This window comes from Cygnus olor, chromosome 15 (genome assembly GCF_009769625.2).
Source record: "Cygnus olor isolate bCygOlo1 chromosome 15, bCygOlo1.pri.v2, whole genome shotgun sequence".
NCBI classification, from domain to species: Eukaryota; Metazoa; Chordata; class Aves; order Anseriformes; family Anatidae; genus Cygnus; species Cygnus olor.
The window spans coordinates 13,928,084-13,952,137 of record NC_049183.1 but is presented as its reverse complement, the minus strand read 5'-3'; the positions used below and the strand labels follow the sequence as shown (position 1 = coordinate 13,952,137).

The following is a 24,054-nucleotide window of genomic DNA, read 5'->3' as shown; positions in this document are numbered from 1 at the left end:
AGAAAGTGCATTTGAAGTCTTTTCCTAAAAGAAAAAACCAACAAAACCAAACAACAGCTACCATCGGCTACAGACACCCGAGTACTATAGGTGTGAAACAAGTCTCTAGCAATTCCTTCTTCATTCTAGCTTTCTTCCTACAGCAATTTTTTTTTCTCTTCCCTGTAAAGGCACTTTCTGTATTCTAAATCCTCATGCAGGGAAACGTTTCCAGTTTTCCATCCCAACAAACAGAACACTCCCACAAATACACAACATTCAGAAGGAATTTTAATTAACAAAATGGTCCAGGAAAGGGGAGGGAGAACCCAAAAACAGGCCGATGCATTTGAAAGATTGCATGTCAGTCACTAGGTATGCCTGCAAGCCCATGCACAGGAAACCATTTGGACCTTTGTCAGTGCAGAACTAATCTCAGCTTCCAGAACCACTTCTCTACTCCTTCCTTATATAAGCTAAATATTATATACATATATAAAAAAAATACAAACTTGAGTTTGTTATAAAGTGGCTTCTCTCTCTCTCTCCCCCTCCTATGCTTGCTTGGCACATGAACGCATGCAAAGCTAGTAGGCTCCGAGGGCTGCACAAACAGCAGGTTTTGGCAACAAAAAAAAAAAACAAAAAAACACAGCTAAAATAGATAAGCAAGATTAAAAGCCACTGAATTGAAAACCATATATTTTTCCAATGGTATAGAATTAGAACTACAGCTACGACTTAAAACTGTAAGAGTCTGTCATCCTCTCTCCCAACTCATGTCAAAGTTCATAGCAGCATAACACGAGATTCCTCAAGAAACATCAAGCCAGTGTTCTCTGCTTCAGGAGTGAGTTCACAGGTCAAAGTTCAGTCTGTCCGAAGAATCATGGGGGGATGCTCACTGTCTTCATCCAATCTGAGCGAGTTGGTTTCATCTTCCAGGCAAGCTCCACCCACAGCACCCAGGTCTTCCGTATAGGCTGCAGAGAAAGGGATTAGTTCAACGATCAGACCGGCAAACTAAGGCTTGGATCCAACAGAGTCAGGGATTCCAGCTGAAGTACCAGACGTTATTTGCAACAGTTTCACTGCCACCCTATGTTTGCCTTCATCATGACCATGTTTCTCCAAGCAAAGAGGGTTTGTGATCAAACTTCGCAGCTACTCCGCCTGTGTGCAATGCACATTGTTGCTTTAGGCAGACTGATGTTTCTGCACCCTCCACCCTTTCATTACAGCTGCAACTGCTGTATTGAGCCACTGTGTGTGCAGTTGGAGCACCAACCTGAGTGCTATACTAAGATGGTAAGAGCTGTATGCACAGGCTCTACTCACTTGGAACTCCAGCATTAGATAAATACTGAACCTTTCAATTTCACAGAACAGCAAAGCAAGCTAAAAGGTCACAGTTCCCAAAAAGGAACTGTAAGAGCACTTAACAACCAAAAAAACAACCTAAAAGAACCCCCATGATTGTAATTCAGATGCTTTGTTCCGCACCCAGACCCCCTGCATGAAATAATTGCATTACAGCATCTGAAGAACCATTCAGCAAGTACTGCAACTATTACTGAAGTAATTGACCACAAATTGAGACAAGGCTCTACCCAGAAAGTAGTGAAGATGAGAAGTTTATCTATAGGAGGCTACTGAACATCACAAGTGCTCTTTTCCAACCACTCACCAGTGCTTCACATCACGCTCATAGCTATGAAAAGCTCAGTGTTGAAGCAGATGAGCTCATGCAGCCATCTAGAATGATGCAATATGCAGAGGTGCTCCCTGCCCCATTTCCAGCCTTCTCCTTACCATGCCTTGTGGGTGAGGAAGGCACATATGTACCTTTAGTCACAGCAGCACTGTACGTCTGTGCTACCAACGGCCGGTCGTGGGATGCAGACTCCAGGATTTCGTTGGCTGGCTCCATGCTGCCATCGAGCCTACCAAGCAGAGAAAGGTTAGTTGGAGAGGTGATCTGCCTAGACATAACACAGCTTTACTTGACAGCTACGCAAGAATACACATACACATACAACAGGAGGGATACGATCCCTTCAGGGATGGCAGTTATCTTTTCCAATTGCCTGTGCTCTGTCATAATGCAAGAGAGATTCCAGAGGACTGTCAAGAGGCATCTCTGTGAATATACTTCATATTTAACACCGAATACACATCAGCAACATGTTTGCCTTTGAGATGGCATCATGACCTAAACCCTGGTAACTGATGCTAGGAAGAAAAAGACTCAAAAGAATAGTGCATATTTTAAAGAAAAAAATTAAAAAGTCATTCCTATCAGCACGGTTACAGATTATTTCTTGAATTCTGCCCACAGCAGAAGCTGTTGCTTCATATACATATCCTGGAAAACACTCTAGTGAAGGTGTTAGAGATTTTCAGCTATTACAAACTTGATAAAAGCTTCTCTTTACCAGACTTCACTTTGTTTACAAATGAAACTAGAGATCATGTCTTAAAATGTTCAGATAAGGATATTATTTTTAACCAGTATTGTAGACTTGACCAAAGTTGCAAACCTGAATTGTCATCATAAATTTTTGGCTTTAAGTCTATGATTGATCGTGTAAGTAATCCAACTGTACTACCCTATCTGTTCCCTTCAAACCTCATAAAAAATAACAAGGCCTTGTCATATTTTCCTTAAGTCTTCTACAGTACTGTTACAAAACATTATTTCACTGGCCTATAGGCAAGGAAGTTTAGTAAGGACACCTGTAGAAAGAATACAGATAAAATTTCATAGGCCAGATTCCCCTGTGTGAAGCCAGAGTTACACATTCTCATCTCTGTAATCACTTCACTTATTGATGAAGAGGATGGTGTCAGACGTTTCAAGTTCTTGTCAAAGTAACTCAACTCAAACTGCCTAGTAAGAGGAAATAGGATCGTACAGCTAACAGCGATTGATTTTTCACTGCAGTCGGACAGTGTTAAGTTTCTGCTGGAAAAGCAGTGCTTAGTGTAGAAGATATTAAGAAGGAAGGCCCGGGGGGATTCTGAAGTTACTCATTCATGTCAGAGGTTTGAAAAAAATAGGTTAAAGAAATGAGCCCTAAGTTAGACTTCTGCAGCATGAAACTAAGTTTAAGAACAAAGCAGATTCTGTGAAGAAATAAAAGACATCAGTCCTCAGCTAGTGCAGACTTACTTGTGCTGCTTCATTAGTGTGCACTCTCCTCCTTCTTGGGGGTCTAGGTTGTACATGTAGAGATACCCATCAGCAGCTCCCACCAATAACCGAGGGATCTTCTGGATTCTAAAAAGATTTATGGGAGATTAGTAAAAGTTTGAGTTTCATATCAGCAAACTCTACTCCCCTCCTGAGGTTTTAAGCCATTATTTTCCACAGTTGCTTCTAGATAAGGAATATTGTTAACAGTTGCATAGACTGAGCACCTAGGAAAGAACTGCATATATGAAAGCAAGGCATAATCACAATGTGGAGCTAACAGGATGCTATGCGAATCAAGCAACTTATACATAACTCAGGAAAGCAAATCAAGACGTTACCATCATTTTACCAGCTTTGTGCAACTCCAGAGACAAGTATTCTAATGTGAAGTATTTACTTATTTCAGAACTGTTACAACGTTTAATTATTGCTTAAAGCGTGCTTTGAGATCAGAAGGGAGAACGAGAACATGAAATCAATTTAGCATAGAATCTACAGAAGTTCACTACTGCTTAGGTTATTGCTTTGGTAGCTGTGCCAAACAGGCCCTGCCCTTTGGTGAAGGCAGAATAAAGTTGAGAACTAAATGTAATGAATGCTATACAGTTTTAGAGACAAGAACAACAGGAACATGCTTTCAAAGATTTCTTTAACCGTTACTCTGGACTGCCTTATTTTGCAACTAACACAAAATACGGCATTATTTCCCCTAGCACTAATAGAAGCAAATGCCTTAAGCCTATGCATCTGTTCTCAACAGCCTTCTTTCAAAACGAAAAGACATCTTTAAACAACACTTAGAAATTGTCTGTTGCTGTTCCAAATATTACGTCTTTCCCCTCTCCTCCTCAAAGGGCTGTGAGATGTTAGCTCCACCATACAGCTTTTAAACCAGCAGAGGCTTTGAAAGCACTACAGGTGACCCACTGCTCTGCGTACTACCCACTTCGCTGGAGATGAGGTGTGTCCCCCAGTGTCAGCCTCTGCATAGCTCAGCGTGGCGACCCAGTGGGTGGTGAATGCAAGCTCCGTTTCTTTACTCACGTGGCAAGTGCACAGATGTTTTTGTGCCCACAGAACGGCAGGCGGACTGTAGCAAAGGCTCTACCCTGGTTGAACATTTCTGTTACTTGTGAAGGCAGATAGCTTGTTGAGGCCATCAGCACTTTTCCAAAGTAACCTGTCCAGGTTGTAGGCTCTTCCTGAGGTCTACAGTATAGAAGAAAAAAAACAGAAAATCATGTCCAACTTTGACTTCACATTGGAGAGAAAGGTGCGCAAACATTTTGAAACATCTTTTCATTTTCAAAGATATTACTTGTTTTTCTTCAGAGATAAGGAACACCCTTGAGAACTCAATGTACTCCATTTACGCTACAGGGCACAGTGTGTCCTGTAATACCCTCAGCCTGTTGCTAAAACATGTTCTATTGTAAATTGATACTTCTGTTTTTACAACTGTATTTCATAACGGTTATTATACAAGAGCGAGATCTATTACAAGGTGCTAAACTTCAAGATTTTATTCAACTGTTTAATCAGTAACCAACCACTGTCTCTAATGACTTACACAAAAATATAAGACTCTTCTCAAACCATAAATAGGAACATTTTACAACATGGTGCCTTTTAAAGCCCTATAGGCAGCTGGAAGATATTGTTGAGATACATCTTCCCATATGGATGTCAGAAGAGGTAAAAAACGAATGCAATTGAAAAACGTTAAACTACCCCCACATTTCTCTGCCAAGGATGCCCAATTCCCCTTTGTCAGAAATACTTCTCCTATTCATTAGGAGAACAGCGTGCACATCAGGGGCAGCTGCTGATTCATAACCGACAACGCCCTTTACATTATGAAAGTGTTCAAAGGAAGTCTGTCCACACTTTGACTATACGCAACAGCAAGAGTTTTCTCCAATTTGCAAGCCTTTTCCTTGGGGAAAAAAAAAATCTACGGCACCTCTGAAACCTACTTTTCTTTCACAGTCTCAAGTTTGAAGATATGCACTGTCTCCGTGTTACTGGATGCAGACAGAAACATGCCGTCCATGCTGAAAGCCAATGAACAGATGCTCACACACCTAGGTGTAAAAGAAACAAAGAAAAAACATTGAAGCATTTATTTTTGACATTCTAATGATGCACTAACTACTAAAAGCAAAAGCTACTGTTAAGTGACTCATGGGAACTGATTTAAATGAGAATATTATTCCTCTGTTTTGGTAGGTAGGAGTCCTTCTGCACATTCACCACTCAGGAGCTCCATAGTGTTCACACCAGTTGTACTGCAAGAGCTAGGAGGGACTGTGGCTGCAGAGTAAAATCACCTGCAATTTCTCTCAGAAGAAGAGCATGTGACTTGTAATTAAGCCAAAGCATATTGCTTAATAATTAAACAGATTCCTCAGTCACCAATGCTTTGTAAATACAAAAAAGTAACTCCATAGTAAGCATTCTCTGATACCTTCTTAATGCACTTCAAGAGCAAGATTCCCCTTAATGACATTTAACTGACATATACCAGACATTGGCGGTCATCTAGTAAAAATGTGAACTCACTCTTACCTCTGCATAAAGTATATTAGAGCTACAGAGCTACTGCTACCACAAGCTACAGTACCGTGTCACAATGACTTTCAACGGCCCCGGTGCTAGCAGGATTTAGAAGAGCAAGAAGATTATACACACTGATTCCACTTGCCATAAGAATACAGTATTGTACAAAAGGTGGCCCACTTTGAACAAGTTCCTTTACCAGTGAATTTTTAAAATGCAAGAGGAAGTACAATTCTGGCAGGACTGATTTGCAGAATAGGCAAATCTAAAGTTGGAAGACGTTCAAACTGCAAGTGTTACAAGCGTACAGGCAGGGATAGAGGAAGATGACAACAGGCAAGAATTAGGATGATAGCTCAACTGCAGAGCATACCGGAGATCTACTGTAAAGAATGAGCTTCAGATAACTACCCTGGCTGAACTTTACCTCTTCACTCCTCTCCGGAATTCAAAGAGTTTCTGTCCTTCTGGAATGGAAAACACTCTTATCACTGTCCCCTGGAAGGGGAAGAAAAAATAAAATCTTTCATTATCATTTCAAGTTTGTGCACTGTGCATTAGCTCTGGTGAGCAGAGTACAGACCATTCTGCTGTTAACTTACCATAGCTGATGCACCCCACATACTAGCATTAAATATTTTTGGAACTTGTTTGAAGGATGTGTTTGAAGAATGGAAAAACTATAAGGTGGGAGCTACTAATGTACAGTACAAAGCTTTGCATCAAGAACAGCTCCTCTTATTAATCTTTATCATGAAAATGATCACGTTACCCACAAGTATAGTTACCTGGATGTCTTTGCGCCTTTATCAGGTGAAATCATGTTACATCTGTGTAGTTCAAGCTTATTATCCAAGGAACAGAGGCTTCACACTTCGTAATTTATACGGTTCGGATAGACCATTTGTCATCATGTACCAAAAGTCAGGCAAAACAATTCTCTCTTTTGACTTTAACTGTCTTGTTTTCATTAGGAAGATAGCATCAAAGGAATGCAACTGATTTCTAGTATGCATCCCACACTAATGGGAAAAACACTTGGAGGACTGCCCTGATTACAGCCAGATTAAAATTTAAATAACCTTATTATCCAGCATTTCACAGCATGGAAGTTATGTCAAACATCATTAACAGTTTTTAAACTTAGATTTGTCGTTATAACTTTAAGACTTCTTTTTTGGCACTTGCACATGGTACCGTGCATGCTTAAAAATGAAATTTGTTTAGACCATTTTAAGTAGGTTTATCATTGCTGGCAAGTCGATAAAAAGATGTCTTACCTTTTCTGATGCAGTGGCAAGTTTAGTACCACTTGCATCAAAAGCCAAAGCAGCCAAGGGACTATCATGAGCTGGGATCATATTAGCAGCTCTCTGCAGGAGCAAAACGATAGAATAGAACCTTAGTAAAGCACAGGTTAAAAGCTACATGTTCACAGCTTAAGCCTGCATATGTAAGAGCTGTCAGGGCGAATATGAGCCTTATTTATGGACAACTGCTTCAATCTGTTTCAGTAACTCCTAAGCAAAAGTACACGAAATTATTACTGAAGCATATGCATAGAGAGTTCAAGTAGCAGCAGGCTACTTAAAGACAATTCAAAAAAGAAGTGACTGTCCATCTATCTGCTCCACTCATTTGCTCAACTCTTCTCAAAGCTAAGTCTTACTTCCCTTTGTTGACATTCTGTGATGCCTAGGTGTAATGGATACTGCAAATTGTCGTGGATGGACCCAAGTGCCTAGTAATTCTTCTCTGAACAATTTAAACTATTTCCAAAAACTGCATCGTTAGAAAAGGAAACAGCATGCACAAAGACCCTTACCAGATTGATGGTGTCAAAGACCTGTACTTCTCCAATAGTTGCACTCCCTGGATAGGCCAGGTAGCAGTTGTCATTATTTATTGATAAAGCACACAACCCTAGAGGGAATTTAGAACAACAAAAAAAGCAAACAAACAACAATGGTTAGAATAAGGCAAATTCCAAAACTTATACAACAAAGCTTTCTATGTTCCAACATTGCAAAGATCAACTCAAATCATCCTTACAATGTACCAACAGACATAGAACAAGGATGAAAAAAATCTCAATAGTCAACCTGCAATGCATCTGTTCAACACAATTACTAACAAAGCCTAATAGAAAGTAAAATACTGTCAGAGCTACAGTAACCAATGAAGTAGAAGAAATGCCCAGGTTTGTCCTGACTCCTAAAGCATCAACCTGACACAGTTTTTAACTGTACCAAGTGCTGGCAACATGTAGCTTGTAAGTATCTGTATTACTTCCTTCTGATCTAAGATGGCAACCATAAGCACTAGACCAGAATACCGGGAGAAAGCAGTTTAAGGCAGTCTGCTGTTTGTTCTTGGAAGCCTCGTGGGATCGAATGGGTAGGCTTTGAGCCAACGCTCACATATTTAATTATAATTTTCATTTGGAAACAGAACTAACAGTGCTACAGTTCCATGTTGGAAATGTCATGTGCAGACATAACACACTTTCCAGACTAACACTAACCTCTGAGAACAGGATTGCCTTACCTGCAGGATTGGGAGGTGTCTCCCGGATTGTATGCAACACCTTCATGTCTCGTATGTTGTGTATGTATAGAGACTCTTCCAGACATACTATCAGCCTCTAGATGTGGGGAAGATGAAATGGTGGCATGAAGAGAGGGTTTATATGGAGCTATTGACCCCATAAAAAAACTGTATCCAAAATGCAGTGGGTACCTTCCAATACAGAAAAGGCTGTACCCACCTGATGGGAAGAAATAAGAGTCTGACAGAAGATGCACAAGATACATCTCTTGGCAAGGCTTCAACAGCGCAATACTACACTCGGTCACTTGAACTGACCAGTGCGCTCGACTTTTCTCAACCATGCTAGTATAAATTGATTTAAACGAAAATTATTTGTATTACTAGATCAAGTCAACAAGCCAGAAACCTTCACCTACACCTATTTCATTCTTATTCTTTACCTGCCCATGTGTATTTCCCCACCCCCAAGAGGCCAATTCACATGTGGGCCCAATTTCCTGCTTTGGCTAAACAAAAACATACAAGGCTTTTTAAAACCATTTATAGACCCTATTACTCACTCACACTCATTTGTAATTACTCACAGTCAATTGTGAGGACTTTTTTTGTTTTAAATTAAGTTCTTCAGCATCTCATTTACCCTTTGGTGACTACATCTGGATGACTGTCTCACAAGACATTGTTCATTTAGCACTACCTCACAATGCCAGAAGTCAAATCAGCCACTCTTTCCCTTACGATTTTAAACAGGAATCCCATTCTCTCACCCCTGATTTTGAGGGTGGGGATGGACACTAAGATGATTTCATCCTTCAGATGCCATTTTTTCTACTTTGAATGACCTACTTAAAGACAGAAAACTCTATTTGCAGAAGAGCCTACCAATGACTTAGTACTACTTAGTACCTACCTAGCTCAAAGACTTCACCAGTTCAGTGATAACATTTTCTTAAAAAATCAAATTATATTTAAAAACATTACAAAAAAGCGAACAGAATTTGAAGTTTTGTCCCAAGCAGAAGCTGTTGGCTTCAGCTACTTTTACAATTCGGATCACAGGACGATTCTGGTTGAAAGGGACCGTGGCAGGTCTCCAGACAACCTCCTGCTCAAAACAGGATCAGCCATGAGGTCAGACCAGGTTACTCACGACGTTCTTTCTAACGAAACAGACACAGAACCAAAAATTCTTAATCAAATACGGTAACTCAGATGCCATAAAATTTTATGGAAGCTACAGTCGGAAAAGTAAAAATTTCAAACAGCAGTTCTGTCACCAAAGGAAAAAACACCAGAAAGTGCCAGAACAAGACCCACAACCCCTCCCCTTTGTTTTCACTTAAATTATCACTCACCTGTCTATTGAGTTTGACAGCCAAGATGGTGTTGGAGTAACTGTAGTTGCAAATCTCTGTCCCCTTCTTAAAGTGACAAACTTTCAGCTTGCGTGGAGCCTTAAGGCTGACTATGGCCACCAGACTACTGGAGAACAGCCTCTCCACAATGCACACATCTTCTGTGTCAGCTGAGGAATTACAGTAAGGGAAAGGAAACAAAATGCAGGTGAGATTTCAGGGAAGGACAACGATGTGTGTGTATTAATAGGAAATACCATCTAAGAAAATACAGTTTAAGAACACAATCATTCTGGCACAACAGCTCAGAGTTACGGCAGGACACAGGATGGGTTTCTAAAGCAGAAAATCTACTCAGTGAATGCCAATTCACAAAGGCCATTTTTTTTTCCCCCAGGAGTCACAGAAGTTTGTGCTTGAGAAGTGTCTACTCCCTGGTGTGCCAAGATGCAACTGAAAAAAAAACAAACATCAAGGAGACAAAAAATCAAGTTGTCAAGTTCCAGAATCTTATAATCTTCTATTATCTCTGCAGAAATCTAGGTAAGCATAGGTGTTCCCTTTTTTTCCCCCCTAAGGCAATGCTACTCATGGAAAGATTTCTGATGACAAAAAAGTTTCTGCACGTCTCCATGAAGGAAAAAAAAAGATTACTCAAAGAAGCTGGAAATCTCATTTGTTCCAAAGTCCCACCACCAGTTACCCCAGCACTTCTGTTTTCCCCTCTTGTGAAATTTTCCTCTGAACACTGCCACCCCCCCAGTCTTCACAGCTCTCCAGGCAATCAACAAACACACTTCAAACCATTATGGTGGCACTCTGAGCACTTGAAAAGTCAAAGACAACAGAGAGCTGGATAAGTGCCAGCCTGACACAAAGCTAGCCGTACGTATGCTTTTGAGACTAAAGCAGAACGTGCAAAAAGCTATTGCATGTCATGAGAAAGCAGGAGAGCTTTCCCAGTCTCTGCAGCTCGCCCACAGCTGCTGGCTACATCTGCCCTTCCCTTACAGGGCTGAAGCAAGACAAGCAACTGGAGCCTTTGGCATTGATCCGTGGAAACAACGGAACTTCTCAGAAATCAGTGTCTGGATCAGGTCAATGCCTAACAGGCCTCAAAACAGTAAAACTGCCAGAAAATAAATTCAAAAATAAATAAATAACCTTATTTCTGAAGGCTTCAATTGGCGCTGTTCTCATCACCTAAGACAGGAATTCCCTGAAAAAAGTTCTTACATTCTCAGCACAATGCAATGCCACCACCGTGTGACACATCTGTTTTGAAAGTGCCCAAAGAAAGCAGTTATTTCAAGAAAAAGAACTGAAAATATTTAATTCTGTACATGAGAGCAAGAGTGATTGAGCACAAGAAAGCAAGAGCCTTCTTGTGGCAAAGGAGCAGGTTTATACTACACATTTTCAGTCTTCCATGCAACATAATTGACTTTTATCCAAATCTAATAAACAATATGGTATTTTTCTAAAGAAGACAAAACTGTTCACAGAGGCTTTGAAAATTCAATTTCCTCACTTTCGCAAGAGGCATAATGCATTTTAGAAACGACTTTGTTTTCAAGGAATTATTCTCCACTTTCCTGATGTCACATACAACACATGAAAAAGAGTAATAGAAAAATCCACTTCAATAACCACACGCATAGACTTTAAATGCAAAACTCCATGCTCCTTGAACCACACAAGTAACATGAAAGGTTCTCAAACATTTTACAGCATAGGTTATCAGCTTTCCATCTAGGCTTGGAGTCCTTCATACTAATGGTATCCTTTCACAAGAGTCAGAGAAGACTGGCACACAAAGACCCAAAACCAGAGCCTGATTGCTCCCCGCTCCTTGGGGGCTAGGTGGAATAGTCAGTTTCTTTTCCCATTCAGGGGCAACCATGTTAAGAGACAGCTGCTGGGACTTGTTGCACTCCCAGGAAGGCAGGAGAACTGGTATTTCAGAGTAGGAACAATAGCAGAGATCAAATGGAAGTGCTGTCCCACACTGCACTGATGCAGATTAGCCAGCAAGAAAGGCATGCGTGAGCACTGTCAAGAATTAAGCTGCTACAGGCAAGGCAAAAAAAAAAAAAAACCAGAACCAAATTTTCAACAAGGAAAACACCTAAAAAGTGGAGACATTCCTAGAGTCGCAGCATAAAGATACTTACTACGCTATAATATGGTCACTTTTGAGAGAAAGGCTTTGTGATAGTCTTTTAATTAAATTCACTTTAAAAATACAGGATGCACCCCTGTTTCTTTGTCTTCCCCTAACAGGAAGAAGTGATTAAAAATCCCTTCACAACTGCCAAGTCGTGTACACTTCCCAATGAGCAACCATTTGAGTGAGGTACCAGGCTGTACTGCACACCCTATGTCCAGCTGACCTAAATTAATCATATTTTTAATAGCACCAGTTAAGTTCTATAGCAATGCTGTTCATCAGGTTTTCTTTTTCACCCCATTTGTATTCTCTCCTTTACGCTACACAAGCGAGGATTACCAGCAACTCAGACCGAAAACAAAGCAAGAACAAAGAGCAGAACTGCAAACTGATTTAAGCAGCAGCAGCAGCGAGGGAAGAACAAGCAAATACGTAACAAGATTACAGTTTCATAAACACAAGCAGGCAGCATCACAGACAAGAGCTGGTTAGAACCAGCTAGATTACGATCAGCTGTGCTTTTATTCCATTTTTAATCCAGGAACATGAAGCAAATTATAAACATTCATTAAGCCTTAAAGCACCCTCCGATATAATACTTTTTTCTACAGATGGATCAACTGAGCGGGGAGTTAGGTGATTTATAGTCACGGTAAAAGTCAGCGATGGGAGCAGACAAAGAGGCTTCCCATTCTTTCAGTTGTTTTTTCAGACACAGGACAGTCAGAGCATATTTTATAGTTTACTTCAGTCACCTACCCGAGAACTTGCAGACCAGCCACATGGGAAGAGAGGGGTCCTTAAAAATGCTCACCCAAAATGATGCTAAGTCTTTAGAACCCCTTACAAAGTGAACTGAGGGGCCGTGCGTGATGGCGAGCCCTCAAAATACCTTTCCTTGCTGACAGGAGGTACCCAGAACACCCTTCCAGCCTCAGGCCAAGGCTACAGCCTTAAACACGCATGGCTGGCAAGCCCAAGACTGAAAATTATTTAGCTGCATATAAAAAATGTCAAACACTTCGATGTGCTGCAGATGCTGTACGCCCTATGAGCAACCTTTATCCCATCTGTACTTTTTCTTTCCGTGACTACCAAGAAGAAGCAGTTCAGTAAAGTTCAGTTCAGCCTCCCTCAGTATGTTTATTCAGTGTCTCACGTAACAGGAGTCATCTTCGCCGAGCCTCTGGGGGTCATATCAGGCCAGATACTCCAAGTGCCTACCATACTACAGAAGTCAGGTACCTAAATTCAACAGCACAAAATGGAATTCAAGGCACCCATTAACCGGTACAACCAGACCATGACTCAAGCAGGCAGATGGAGCTGCAACCCAATTTAACCTGACCACGGGTACCTAATTTGAACTCCACAATTACTTCTCTCCATTAACTGTACACAGAAACAGGCTGTCAGAGATAATAGGTGATCTGAGTCACACACCATTTTCAAATTTAAGATGCCACAGAGTCAGGTCACTTCAGGAATGGAGTCTGAAGACCACTCTGTTGTGTGGCATGATCCAGTAAGATCCTAGCATAAACACTGACATCACAGCTACGGGCACTGTTCGCATGGAGTTTATACCAAAGTATGGATACTCATGCGTAACATTCCCAGTATTCTCACTATCACCTCAAAAAAAAAAAAAAAGAGAAGATGAGGACGAACAATTGGCAAAACAGGGGTATCCCCTTCTCAAGGCTTCCCTCCATGGCATCTCATATCCTACTTTACGGTAATCAGTTACTGGAATTTAGATAGTTCAACACTTTGGATGAGTAAAGTTGCAGCTATCATGTTCAAAGATTAGGATTTAAAAAAATAAGGCTTTGTATTTTTTGATAAAAGAATATTAGTGGTTGCCTGCCCCAACAGCCAGTATAAAGACCCAAAAGCCACCTGCACAAGCAGATTTTTTTATACCCAGATGCTATGTAACCTTGCTACTGGTCATAAAAATCAGCAAAGCAAAGAGCTGTTCTCTTGGCTATTACCAAATTTCACAGGATACCAGCTAAATTTAAATATGTAACGCCGACATGGTTTTACCCTGCCAGCAATCAACTGTTTTGTGTTTGTGTGTTATTTCATCATACACTTAAGGTTCCTCTCATGTGACTTCAAACAACCCGTGAAAAAATGAAACGTCATCTCTTCCTGAAGTCAACCCAGGGAATAAAGAAGAAAAAAGAAGATACTCACTGCATTCATAGATCTGCTCTAATTTGTCCACAGAAGAAAGAGAGAAGAATTTGTAGCCTGATTTACTGCCAACCGCAAGGGATCTGAAAAAGAAACAAGTCAGTCAGGAACATAAACTACATCAGCTGTGAATTACCCTTGGACAGATTCTTACCCTATTCTACACCTCCAGCTAGGTTAGCTCAGTAAGGAGCGTGATTAAAAAACATCAGACAGATAATTTCCTGAACTCTGAAAAGGCCAAATAGCTTCAGAATTACCCCAGGTGTGGAATCCTACTTCACATACGATGACATTACAGCTCATACAGGTGATTTCTCTACACAACTCCCCACAAACTGAAAGCTTCGGTGTGGAGGAAAGAGGACCTGAATAATGTAACGCAAACCAATTACATCATTGCCTCACCATGAGAGGTGACCTGCAAGACCTTTTCAAGTGAGATTGTCTGGGGATTTTTTGCACTTTATACTGTAACCTTCATCAACCACCCCAAGAGAGTTTTCATATAAAAAAGGAATTAAATACTGCCAACTCTAATTTTCTCCGTTTTTACTTGATGATATTCTAGCATCTCCGAAGAACATTGTTACGTCTCAGTCGTACAAATACTCATGCTGAATCTTTAATCAGAGGCGCTCTCAGAAATGCTAGTCGCTGATGTTAAACAGATTTTAACAATAGAACATTAAAAAAATGACTACAAGCCCTTCTTTCCACCATTACTCAATTTTCACACTTAGCTCATAGACCAATTGCTTTTCCAGTCAAAGACAGGTCTTAAATTTTTAGCTAAAAAACCCTTTAGGCTCATCTTGCAGCTCTTTAAACACCAAAGCAGCAGTCAATGGCACTTTATTTTCTCCTCCCCACGTGAAGGATGATTTTACGACATAGAAAAAGAAAATTAGCAGTAAATACAGTTGTACAGAAGTGCGTCACTATGTTTATAGTTCATATATATATATATATATATATATATATATATATATTTTACTGTCAGGACATATGGAAACAAACTGATTAATTTCTAGTAAGATGCATTTCAATATGCCAAACTGCGGCAAGTCATTCAATAAAAGGCTTAGACCCAGCCCTGCCCATCACTGTGCCAAATTGCCCTTCTGAGCCCGTCAAGATGCTTCTCTCCATTTCAGATGCACTAACAATTAGTCCTGCATTTACAACATAGATCCCTGGATTTCTTGCTCTTCCTGTATTTTCTCTCATGGCTCCTAAGTGAGCCCTTTTTAGACTTCAAGGTCCCTAGAAGATTAAAAATTGTTCCTAAAAAGTGTTATCCTCCAAAATTAAGATCCCAAGTTATAAAATCAACTTCTGCATGATGGTATAACGTTCTCTGCCAGCAAAATAAAAACCAAAACAAACAAAAAACACAAACTGGAACAGTCTGGTTAAGAAATTATACTTAAGAAGATTTAAGCCCTCAAATTAAAACATGCACCATCTAGGCAAGAGAAATAAGCTTCTCCAGATGCAATAATCACAACAGGGGAAAAAACGATATTAGGCTTAGAGACAGAGCAGCTACAATAAAACCAAATTTTGTTGCTGCTCCTCTAAGACACCCTTGTAATACATTTAGTATTACATGTAGTAAAATACAAATATTACAAAAATACAAAAAATACAAAATACAAATACAATTCAGGCAAAATTGGTATGTTCTGCAGGCTGTATCTGATTAGTTGCTGAAGACTCTGCATTGTTTTTCTCAATTACTTTTGTACAACTCGATGAAAATCCAAACTGTAAAAACATGAAAATGCAATTCAAAAAAAAAAGTTATGCATTTGCTTTTCTTAGCTCATCTATTGTTTCCCTCAGAAGAGAGTTTAATGCAGAATGACATTAAAACTGTCACTTCAGAGGTAAACAAGCACTCATCCGAGTTAAAAATAAATGGAGTCACAAGACTCCTTGCAATATAAACGTTCTACAAAAGACATAGGATGGATTCCTTGTGCAGAATTCCAGATTGCCCGAGAATATACTAAAACAGCTACCAAGTTGATTCCTGCATTGTATTTATAGCTTTAAATACCAAATAATGCTGCATCACTGTGTTAGTGACAGTATCACTGGAACCAAAAAGCCCATTTTCCTCATCCTACTGACTACCTACACTCCGTTTACATCATTAGACTGAGTAAAAGCCAGAAGAATGAAGAAGGCACAGAACCCATCTTCCCATCTATGACAACTGCTTTTTATCATTTCTTTCTGGATCAAGGTGATGGTGAAGTCACAAAACATCTGTTTACACAGCAAAGTTTCAGTTTGTGTCAGCATAATTAAACCTGTTTCAATATACAAGCATAACTACAAGACCAACCATTTTCCTTCTAGGCTAGCATTCTTGGTTTCGAAAGGCTTTTTTGTTTTCCTTCCTTTCTTTAAGGCACTCTCAAATTACTTCTTATGAAACTATTGGGAAAAAAGGCTTTTTATACGTAGTAAGAGAATCCACTAGGCTAAGTTATACTGGTGTAATCATAATGATTTAAATCCCCCATCTTCCCTCACACGAATATTACACTTAAGCCCTTAAGACACTCGATAGCTATCTAAATGACCAAATCCCACAAAACAAGTATCTAGGCAAAATTACCTCACCTCCTAAAAATGTGCAGCCATATGGGAAGAAAAATGATCAATAAGCCATTCAGCTAGTGCTCAAATGGACAGTGGCCAACAAGAAGATACTGTAGTTTATCAGAATCTCCTTTTACAGTGTGGGCGTTCTGCTTTATTATCACCAATTTTCAGAAGCTGATGAGAGACTGAAATTGAAAATAAAATCAATATCCAAAAAAAAAAATATGCCTTTTTTCTTCTAACATTATGCCACACAGGTATTTTTTAGCCTATTGTGTGTAGCCTCTATTACAAGCCTGATTTGTAGACTTTGAGCCATTTCGTCATTAAGGTTTTCTACTCAGTACAAAATTACCAATATAGCTGTGATTTATGAAACCGCGTTTACTCGCTTTTTTCAAAGATAATACTGTTGTCTGATCCACGATCACATAAATCTTAAAAGCATTTTCAAGAGCGGCTGTCATAAATAATTAAAACTAACCTCATCAGGCAAACAGTGCTTTGAGATGTTTCACACATTCATTTCAAGGAGCTGACATTCGCTCTAAGTGCACTCACCTAGAGTGGGAAATCAGCTGGTTCAATCTCTCTGGCTATTTTAAAACAAGTTTTTTCAGATGGGTTAGAAAGCAGCACAGGTTTTCTTTCGCTTCTTTAATATACATACAGAAGAAAGAAAACCAGTTTTCCCCTTTCCATATCATAGAGGACTTTAATAATTAATCAGAAAGATTCTACATTAATCAGAATGATTCTACTATGGGCAAGTCTCTCAAAGATTAAAATCAATTGCAGCTGCAGTACAAACATGACTCCAGAAGTTATTGCTATTTTAAATAACCGGTTAATTAAACCTACTTTCATTATGATACAGTCTCATTATACTAATGTTCCGACTCATTTCGAATCCAATGTAAATTTCTAAGGAAGGAGCCTTTGGTGAACAAAGGCTTAGGATGGAGAGGGGGAAAAGAATAATAAAACAATAAACAATGAAATGACGTAAGGACAGAATTACTGGAGGAACCTACTTAACTTTACTTTTGCCTCCCAAATGGCTGCTGGAATCAAAGCTGTAACATCTTATAGACACATCTCAACAGAAAGGTCAAGAATGTCAGTATTTGGGATAGGAGGTAAATACAGAAACCCATACATTCCAAGAGATTTATCAGTAACACTGAAAGCCTACAGATTTTCCCATTGCTATTATAAAAAAAAACACAAATTTGTTGCTACAGCTCAAGGAGACCTCACTAGCCCATTACTTAACATGCAGCAATAGGCTGGGACCACAGAAAATTCATACTCCAAGCAAACATCACTACTTTCAGAACACTTTTGTCCACACACACACTGCACAACAGTCTCTCTCACCCAGCGCCATCAGGCAAGCCCACCTCAGCTGATATTTCCACTGCAACAACAGCAAGCAACGTGACAAGCGACTGCTTCTCTCAGCTATCTTTCCTGAACACAAGAGCTATGCGATCTTTCTCTCTCTCTTTCCTTCTCTGTTTAGCTTTAAAGCCTCCTTAAAACAAAGCTCTCTGCTGTCCTCAAGGACCACAAATGAATGACACCTGAACCTAGGAGAAACAAAAGCAGAGAAGTGAATGCTGAGCGTCCAACCCTTGGTCCTCTAACCACTTGTGGTTCAACAACAAAGATAAAAATGAAGACATTTTTAATACAAACTTTGCATGGTACGGGACTTATAATAAAAATTCTGCAACAAGAAGCATATCATACAACTTTAGAACTACAAGTGTTTGCTTACAATATGAAATCAAATAGATTTAGTCAGGCAAAAAAAAAGGGTGGGATTTAATCAGCAGGAACAGACATATGGACTGATACCTGTCCCATGTAACTCCATAAATAAATGGAAGCAGAGATTAATGATGACCTTGGAAATGAGGATCATCGATGTTTTCATTAGAAACCCAAACACAAGGATTTGTTTTGTCCTTTTGTGAGTAGTCTGTTTTCAAAACTATCGTGACTATTTTGTTTCTGACTGCTGTCTCTTGGTTACTTTCTTTTAAAAAGGTGATTAAAGCTTCTCTGAAGTTTGTTGATTTGCATTATTTCACTTTTTTTTTTGTAAATAGAACCTGAAAACCATTTAAGTTAATATTTGTGTGCATTTCTCTGGGAATATATGTGTAATAACACAAATGCAGTTTTACCAATTTTAAAGATGACAGTAAACTTTGAAATCTTCAAGTTACGTTTCGGTTAAAAAGCTCGCTACTTCTCATACAGCTGGACGCGGATATATTTATGAAAACTTAAGCTCACCTCACAGACTCATGCAAGCTTTAAAGTGCATAAAGGAGATGTGTAACATAATAGTTCTCCCAGAAGTAACATGAAGAGCACTCAAATTGAAGCGGCACTCTTACCGAATATCTATCATTAAAGATTTGCAACTGCTGAAACATACCTAGCACCAAGGTCACCGACAACCTCCTACCGCCCGGTTTTGTTAGGATTCCTGACTTCAAACCAGTCGCTTCATTTTTATCTGCGAGCTGCAGCTTCTGCCTCTCCGTCAGAGTGCCCGTCGTGCCAAGTTGTGCAATGATTGATTCACAGGGAGAAGCGTAAGGTCCAAAACGAGCACGCTAACACCGGCTGAAAGCGACCTTCTCCATGTTTTTACTGAATGAAAACATATTATATCAAAGAGAACCCACAAACCGTCTGCTTCTGCTGCTTTAGAGGTGGAGTGTTTTCAGGCAGAGTTCCAGTCCCAGCCAATAACTCAAAACCCTCAAGTAAATAAAGCTGAAGGCAACGCGGAGTAAAGAGGCAGGACAACCCTTGTAGTAACAGATACTACGCCGCGAGACAATGTCACTACATAGAGCACCTATGAATGAACATGAAAAAAAAAACTTAAGTAGGAAAAAAGAAAGCTAAAAGCAAGATAAAGAAAACATTTCAGTCACCAGGAATTCCGACAACTGGGAAAAGTTACAGCAAATGTTATGTTGGCAATATTCTTTTAAGTACCAGCAAGCCAATTTCTGGAGTAAAACCCATCCCTAAGCTCACCTCCTTCCTACAGGAGGCAGTAATTAATTATTAAACCCCCCCATAAAGCCAAAAAAAAGGTTAGGCTGACACCTATTCTTACCAGCAAGAACTACCATCTTTTCCTGATGCACAGCAACTGGCTCTGCTGTCTAGGTAAGCCAGGCGGATCTGAGCAGGCGTGGAGCTGGCACCTTGCTGAAGGTAAAAGCTTGAATGCGATAACACTGCACCCATGTCATTTTTGTCCAGTTTTGTCCGTCAGCAAGTTTTCTAATTACTGAAACACACCTTAAAACGTGATGTGAGCCCTGCTGGCTGGTGAGATGTAAACAAAGCTTGCCCTGCACATGCTGGCTGAAACAGCGTGCGTTTGCTCACCTTGCCCGGCTCAAAAAGGACTTCTTTTACTTGGAACACAAGTTTAAAGTCAGCTTTCTGAGGCCCGGCATGGGGAAGTGTAGTTAATCCCCAGTTAGTTCTCTTCAGCTCTTCTCACCCAGTAAAGAGTGATCTTCTAGATACTCATAATAGCATGATAATAAACCCAGACAGCTGACCTCTTGTTTCTCTATTCAAACAAGAAGTTAAGAGATATCATAGGTGGAAAAAATATAAATAAATCAAAAACTTGCGTTTAAGACACTTGGACAACCACTAAATTCTACTCAGTTTAAGAACTGCAACACAGCTTGGTTATTTGGGTCGTACAGCAAATCAAACAAGTGTTTTGGTAAGAAACTGCTCCCAAGGATGTGTAAGGCTTGCAGTTTTACACTTCCTTTTTTCTTGACTAGATTTCTTCTGAGACATTATCAGAAAGAAAGGATGCCTATTCCACATCATCCATCTGCCTCCTTTGAAACAAAGTGGCCTTTTAAATTGTTCCTCATGATTTCAAGAGGAAAATATGAACAGGAGCCTTTTTCTAGTTATATAGTCTCTATAATGGATATCTGAAACCCCTAAAGATGCTAAGATGACAAGAAAGACTTCACATTTCAAGGCTTTCAATTACAGAGACATACAGGGCAGATTGGGATCGTGTAAGATAATTGTATCACCACCAAAATTCTCAGCAGATCATCTCAGGGTGTTCTACGTATATTATATATACACACACATACATACAGACACACGCAGAGTGTATTCTACCTACACAATGGACATTTGAATGCCGAATACCAAAACCAGACTGGCTGTAGCACAGAAACCGAGTAATACTTTCAGATATTTATGAAAATGAACAGGGAAAAGTAACGAAGTTACACAGCCGAGGATTAGAAAAGAAGGAAATCATGACTCCCTTGTCCTTCCCCATCTCCCTAACTCAAAACTAAAAATAAATCACGCAAAGAAATGTTTCAAGGTGTACAAGTTAAGGAAGGCCTAGATAGTTTATATTACATTTGCTTTCGTTTTACTTCAATCTCAGTTCTGGTCTCAAGGCAAGCCTGGAACTGTTTTGCTCAGAAGATAGATATATTTTCTGTCACAACTCAGCGATCTGTAAATACATACAGCTCTCGCCAAAGGTAAGGTGCAACCAAAACCAGGCAGTTGCTTTAAGGAAGAAGTGGTAAAGCTTTTAGAACACCAAGCTGGACAGCACAGGGAACCTCAAGAACTTCTATAATGACCTTTATAAATCACAACATGAACAGGTGACAGATTTGCCAGTTGCGATGACTTGGTTTTTATCTGGTAATAGGTAAAAAATGGATGGTATCCGAGCACAGCACGGGCGTGCTTCACATGCAGAATGGCAGTGAGCTGTGCATGGTACTTGATGAAAAACATGCAAGAAAGACTTGCAGAAGTCTTTGAATCAACACACTAAACTGGTAACGAGTTACTTACAAATGCACAGAAGACTCTCTCCCTCCACCCTGTCACTTATACGTTGAAGTCTCCTGCCTCGGGTCTATCCAGCTCCATTTGCTCATCTCCACCCCAGAATCTCCAAAATAACCCACAAAAGCAGGGCATTTCCTTCTTTGATGGGACCCTTCTCCAATCTTCTTGCCTTCAACATTCCCACACGCTACGATCCACGATGAGGAGAGTCAAAGCTTTTACAAGGGCAAGATATCGCTTGTGCGACTAACAAACAAGTTGTTTAAAAGTCACCACAACACATGTGGATTACATCCAGTGATGCCAACTTGAGATCATTTCCTCTTACTCACTTCCTAAAATAAAACTCCTCCTTTCAGAGGTTCTTTTGGTTCCTTCCCACCGGTTTCATCTCACTGATATTTAAAACAGCCAAATCCTTCTTCAGTGCGCCACTTCCAACCACCAGCATTTCTTGAACTGAAAAACATTGCTCTTCAATACCCCACGTACAAATTCTTATGCTCTGATCCAAACGTACTGCAACTGTCAAATAACAGCAGGATGTGTAGCATCATAAATCTGACCCTTTGTAGATTGAAACCAACTACAGAAGCTAAGCGCAAGCTCAACGACCATATGAGAAAGGCCTCTTCCAGAATTAAAGCCCAAAAGAACAATGGAGTTATAAAAATATCTTTACACCTAAGGCATGCTGCTTCACCAGAGAAAGCAGGTGAAAAGAAAAGGGCTGTATGAAAAGACAGCACCAGCGAGCTTCGGGACTATGTCTGGTACCTCCTAGGAGACTTGGGTCTCTCCTACAGGCTGGGCATCATCAGTAAGCAGCAGAAAGCACCCTCCCTATCACTCCCGAGGTGGCAGAGAGCAAGGCTGAGCTCCCCTGGGCAACAACCAGGGAGAGAGAGAAGGCGCCGTGCGGCAAGCCCAGCTCAAGCAGTGCCTTTGCTCTCGGCTGCGTGTCCCTGCGAGCGTAGCCTCACACCCTGCAGCTCCACACACAACCCTGGGGGCAAAGAGGTGGGGACATGTGAGATCCTTCCTACCCCCTCCTGCAGTGACTAAGCAAGCCCCAGCCCCACAGCGGGGCAGCTCGGGGAGAAGTTGCGATGGGAGCGTTTGCAGTGGGATGGGGTGGAAGCAGCAGGGGGTGGCGGTGTGTGTGAGAAATGTCCAGCTCCTCAGGGCCTCTCCTGTCCTAGAGACCCCCCTCATCAGGGCCTTCCCTGCCCTAAAGATCCAGCACCCTAAAGACCCCCAGCTCAGGCCTCCCCCACCCCAAAGACCCCCTTCCCAGGGCCCGCCCCACCCGCTAAAGACCTGCCCCCTCAGACCTCCTTCACCCCCTAAAGAATTCCTGTCAGGACCTCCCCCTCCAGGGCCTTTCCCCCTCCTCAGAGTCTCCCCCCACCCTAAAGACCCCCTTCCCAGGGCCTCTCTCTCCCCCTAAAAACCTGCCCCCTCAGACCTCGCTCACCCCCTAAAAAATCCCTGTCAGGACCTTCCCCTCCACGGCCTTTCCCCCTCCCTCAGGGCCTCCCCCACCCCACGGACCCCCCTCCACCCTAAAGCCCCCCCCCCCCAGGGCCTGCTCCGCCCCCCGGGCCTCCCCTCCTCAGGACCTCCCCCACCCCCCCCCTCAGCCTCCCCCCCCCCATCCCGCCGCCCCGTACGTGTTGTCCTGGTTGAAGTTGGCGAACAGCAGGTGCCCGCTGCCGGCCTCGCCGCTCTGACCGGCCAAGTTCATGACGGGACGGGCCTCGCCGCCCCCGGCCGGCGGGGGCGAGCGGGAGGACGGTGGGCTGTGGGCCGGGCCGGGCCGGGAGGAGCCCCCCCCTGCACCGAGGACCGGTCCGGACCTGGCTCGGCCTCTCCTCGCCTCAGCCCCGTCGGCCCCGGCCCCCGCCGCGCACCCGCGGCCTCCCCATGGCCGCCAGCGCCTTGTTTACGCTGCGGGCGGCGCAGCGGCCCCGCGCATGCGCCCTCCCGCCCCGCCGGCCACCGTCCCGCCTCTGCGCATGCGCCCGCCCCCCCGGGGGGGAGGAGCTGCGCAGGCGGCGGGGTGGTGGCGCCGAACTTGGTTGGGGGGGGGTCGTTGCGAAGCTAAGCAGGGCCCAGCAGGGTCGGTGGGTGGATGGGAGACGCTCCCGGTGGAGCCGCGTCCGCACTGGGAGGATGGGGGAAGAGGCTTTGTGAAGCTAAGCAGGGCCCGCTAGGGTCAGCAGCTGCATGGGAGACACATGAGGAGCGCAGCGTTCCCGCTCTGAGGATGGGAGGGGTGGAGGAGCTTTTTTGTAAAGCTAAGCAGGGCCCAGCGGGGTCGGCGGCTGGATGGGTGACAGCGAGGAGGCTCAGCGTCCCCGTTGTCCCCGCTGTCCCCAGTCAGCGGCCGCTCGTTGTCGCCGTACGGGCGGTGGGAGCGGCCAGGCCTGCACGGAGCCGCCCCCCCGGTGCCTCTGCAGTTCCTCCTCGTACCACCGGAGGTCCTCCAGGCTCAGCGGATGTGACAGCAGGGGACA

General features: G+C 42.0%; 1 protein-coding gene across 2 annotated transcripts; it reads right to left on the bottom strand.

Annotated features, from left to right (window-relative positions):
* Window positions 1–252: 252 nt before the first annotated feature.
* WIPI2 (WD repeat domain, phosphoinositide interacting 2) lies at window positions 253–23,523 on the bottom strand. Of its 2 annotated transcripts, none has more exons than XM_040574566.1 (12): window positions 23,209–23,523; window positions 14,015–14,097; window positions 9,640–9,809; window positions 8,282–8,378; window positions 7,560–7,657; window positions 7,015–7,107; window positions 6,162–6,232; window positions 5,152–5,259; window positions 4,220–4,384; window positions 3,152–3,259; window positions 1,792–1,922; window positions 253–962 (listed from the first exon to the last, which is right to left on the bottom strand). In XM_040574566.1, the coding sequence occupies exons 1-12, from the start codon at window positions 23,280–23,282 to the stop codon at window positions 850–852; spliced, it is 1,311 nt and encodes a 436-aa protein (XP_040430500.1). In that variant the 5' UTR covers window positions 23,283–23,523; the 3' UTR covers window positions 253–849. The 2 variants fall into 2 exon arrangements, with proteins under 2 accessions (XP_040430500.1, XP_040430501.1); XM_040574567.1 differs by having other exon boundaries at window positions 1,825–1,922.
* Between the last annotated feature and the right edge of the window lie 531 nt (window positions 23,524–24,054).

What these genes read in the sequence shown, in the direction of transcription:
- WIPI2 (XM_040574566.1), bottom strand. Translation starts at nt 23,282, where the DNA reads ATGAACTTGGCCGGTCAGAGCGGCGAGGCCGGCAGCGGGCACCTGCTG. An exon ending in GACACCTCCCAATCCTGCAG is followed by an intron (nt 7,658 to 8,281) that starts GTAAGGCAATCC and finishes AATTCCCTCTAG; the next exon opens with GGTTGTGTGCTTTATCAATA. An exon ending in TTGCCACTGCATCAGAAAAG is followed by an intron (nt 6,233 to 7,014) that starts GTAAGACATCTT and finishes TTCCCCTTCCAG; the next exon opens with GGGACAGTGATAAGAGTGTT.